Genomic DNA, 3586 nt, shown 5'->3' with positions numbered 1-3586 from the left:
CATTGCAATAAGTAGGAATAGAGGAAAGTGTGGCACAGGGTCAGATGAAGAGCAATACTATCTCAATTTTACAATGAACAGCACTTGGTGCTATTTTCATCTTATGAAATAGCATTGGTTCAAAGTGAAAAATGCCCAACCCCTTCAAAAAGAAATGTTTGTTCAAAAGATTTGGCAGCTCTTTTGTTCTATGAGGGAAAACACTTTAAAGAAAATGAGCCATGGAAAATGATGGGGAAAAAGTCCAAGTTGTGTTAACATTATGCTAGAAACAGTTTCCCAGACTCTTCAGTTATAAAATTCAATCTGTTTAACCAAGTCTGTTAACTACAGCCAGAAGAACACTGCCCATTGAATCCAATTAGTTCCAAATGGTTTCAACTTCTCGGGTATTGTTCTTACATTCTTTTTTAAATGACTCCAAAAAGTAAAATCCTCCTGGGAGGTTAGGAGGGGGTCACAGTAGCAGAGGGGGACTAGGCACTCGAGTTTAGTAGCACTAACTTTTATTTTCCAAAACACAAACTTGTATATGAACAAAAACCACAGGATACAGAAGACACTGTTTTTAAAGGGAGGTAAATCATGGACTGAAGTGACATTTACCTTTTTAGTCATTCTCCTGCAATGTTTGTAAAACTTTCTAATGACATCTTAAGATGTGCTTTCTACTAAAACAGTAGGTACGATAGTACCTAATGGTTTTACCATTTACTATTACTTTGGTCATACAAAGCCTTTGTTGTTAAATGTCCCGCAGTGAAACAAAAAAGTTGTCACTTGTCATCTTTCCCTTTTGTCTTTCTGTATACCATTTCTCGAAAGCTGGCTAGGATCTTATTCTCTCTCTTCCGCCTCTCTTCTTGGTTAAAGGATGCCAGGGCTCGTTTCTCATCCGCACTGTAAATCTGGTTCTCTTTTCGCAGTCTTACAGCCTCCATTCGGCGATGCCTGCTACCACTCATGACATAACCTGAACATTCAAATGAGGCAATCTCTTCACTTGTCAACCCAATTTCACCTCTTCGTGGGATACGCTTCCCAGCTTTTACATATTCAGCCATTGCTGCACCTTCACCTGGAAGTAGAGCGTGGCCATAATTCAAAGGTTTCTCATCTTGTGAGGTATGTGTAACAGGTGCTTCTGGACCTATTAAATCTGTGCTATCTGCACTCATCGACTGTTCCATCCACACATCTTCCGGCAATTCCCTTCCTGAAGCTTTGCAGCTTATGCCATTGTATTCTTTTTTGGTTCTCTTTTTCTTCTTGAGTTCTTTCGCCCGATGTTTCTTTTTCTTCTCTTTCTTCTTGATTTTAACTTTGTTTTTATCACTATCAGAGCTGGAATGAATGTCTGAGTCTGAATTGCTGTCATATTTTTTATGCTTCTTTTTGGAAGGCTTTTTCTTTCTTTTTTTCTTTGTTGAATGACTGGTCTTGGTCCTTTTTTCTTCGTTGGTTAAATCTGAACTGCTGCTCTTCTGATTCTTCACCTCATCTTCAGCTGGTGTATGTTCATCAGAATCTGGCTCAGGAATCTTGGGTGACAGTCCCCATACTTCAGGCGCTCCCAGTTCTCCAATCCTCTCCCTTTCCTTCAGCCTCCTTTGCCTATAGCTCTCCTCCTTTTCCTTCTCCTGGTCCTCAGACCACGAACAGTCTCCCGCATAGTTATGGTGGTAACGGTATCCACCACAGATGGGAGAGGACGATGAGGCAAGAGTACGGATTCCCAGCGATAGCGGTCGTTCTCCAGATCTGGGGCGGCTGACCGGATGCAGCGGCCGGACGCCGTCCGCACCCCGCGGAGGCTGGAGCCCCTCAGGCCCGCTGAGGTGAGAGCAAAAACCCCGAGAGAATCGACTAGTCTGCAACACCGACGGTGGGCTCTCCGAGCCTCGTCGTCGTTTCTGAGAGCCCAGAGTGTCCTCATTAGGGCGGGATCCTGGTACAGGCGACATGGACTGCCTTCAATCAACCAACACGGCGGTTATTCCAGAAGTCACAACACGGAGAGCACGCAGCTCCCGTACACCCGGCATATTGCGCAGGCGCACTAGGAACAGGTGTGCTGTAGTTCGTCAATTCCAGCACGTGGCCTTGTACAGTCCTAGTCTGTACCAGGGCTCCGAGCCTCTGACAGAAGCGGAAATAGCGGAGGGCTGGAGAGCCCTCTTCAACCTCTGGGATATGGACATTCACTTAACTTTTCACCATTTACATTTCCTACATTATCATTAATGAGTCCTTCTTCTGTGCGTGCGTGCGTGCGTGTGCGCGTGTGTGTGTGCGTGTATGTATGTGTGTATGTGTGTATGTGTGTATGTGTGTATGAATGTATTGCTGTGCTTTTTTGTTCTTTCGAGACAGGGTTTCTCTGTGTAGCCCTAGCAGTCTGTCCTGGAACTCCCTCTGTAGACCAGGCTGGCCTGGAACTCAAGGATCCACAGGCCTCTGCGTCCACAGTACTGAGGTTAAATGCATTGGCTACCACCTAAAGTATATTTGCTTATTTTTTTTAAGTGGGGCATATGCAGCCCCATCTGGCTTAGAACTTGCTAGGCAAGCAAAAGATGATTCTGAACCCTTAATCCTCAAGTGTCAAGATGAAAGGTTTTCATAAGCAGACTGGTGATGGATAAGAAAACTTAACTCTGGACCCGCACGCCTTTAAATAACTGTTGATATTTGCCCTAAAATTTCCATGAGTTCCTAGCAGCTTGCATCCTTCACAAAATGATGCTACTGCTGTGAGATAAGAATGAAAGAATGGGGCGCCTGATACGAGATAATTGGCTTTTGTAAGCCTCTTATCCCTGTGGGAAAGGGGACAAGCAGTTTTCTCTATCACTGTGTAAGGAAATAAGAGATAGTTAGGGGAGCAAAGCAAATTTCTCACACAGTAATTGTCATGTTTCCCAACTTAATCATAATGCTGCATCCATCTTGCTATTGGTAAGAGTGAATTCATTGATTTTAATCTAAATTTTGGTTGAGTCTATTAGTCTTCCTTAGTGGAGTCGAACTCTGGAACACAGCCATCTCTTCCCTTAGATTTTTGTTAGCTCTTTTCTTAGATTCTTACCACCATGTGGCTCTCCATTCCCTTTTCATTCCTGCCTCCACCTTTTCTGCTTAGTTCGTGAAGGATTCCTATTACCCGTGCTCTTTTGACTTCCTGCCTCAATGGGACTTGTCAGCTGCCCAGTGCTGCAGATCTACAATCCCAGCAACTAAGAAAACTCATGCAACCTCAGGAGATTTCCACGTCAAAAAGTGGAAGAGTGTTGGGGGTACTGCTTAGGTAGAGTATGCCTAGTCAAAGGCTGGTGACTTAACAAAAATCCTGTTTCTTCCTGTTGGAAGCAAAACCCAAATTACTTCTGGGTAAATTTGAGTTTAAGTTTCTGAACTAAGTGAATTCCAGAGTCTTATTTAACTTAGGTTCACAGACTTCTGCTCCAGAAACATAGATGTATTAATTTACAAGGTTTCTCTTTAAGGACATTTCTTCAGAAATCAGTCACTTGTAATTATCTTCTGAAGGAACTTTACATTCCATAATTTAAAACAGCAAACTTTC

General features: G+C 43.3%; 1 protein-coding gene across 1 annotated transcript; it reads right to left on the bottom strand.

Annotated features, from left to right (window-relative positions):
• Positions 1 to 489: 489 nt before the first annotated feature.
• Positions 490 to 2007, bottom strand: Nkapl (NFKB activating protein-like). Its single transcript, NM_001029913.1, is given in 1 exon segment — positions 490 to 2007. A coding segment is annotated over 1 exon segment (1188 nt). The 5' UTR covers positions 1965 to 2007; the 3' UTR covers positions 490 to 776.
• Positions 2008 to 3586: the final 1579 nt, after the last annotated feature.

This window comes from Rattus norvegicus, chromosome 17 (assembly GCF_021556685.1).
Source record: "Rattus norvegicus strain SHRSP/BbbUtx chromosome 17, alternate assembly SHRSP_T2T, whole genome shotgun sequence".
NCBI lineage: Eukaryota > Metazoa > Chordata > Mammalia > Rodentia > Muridae > Rattus > Rattus norvegicus.
The sequence above is the reverse complement of the archived record's forward strand: the minus strand, read 5'-3'. Positions and strand labels throughout refer to the sequence as shown.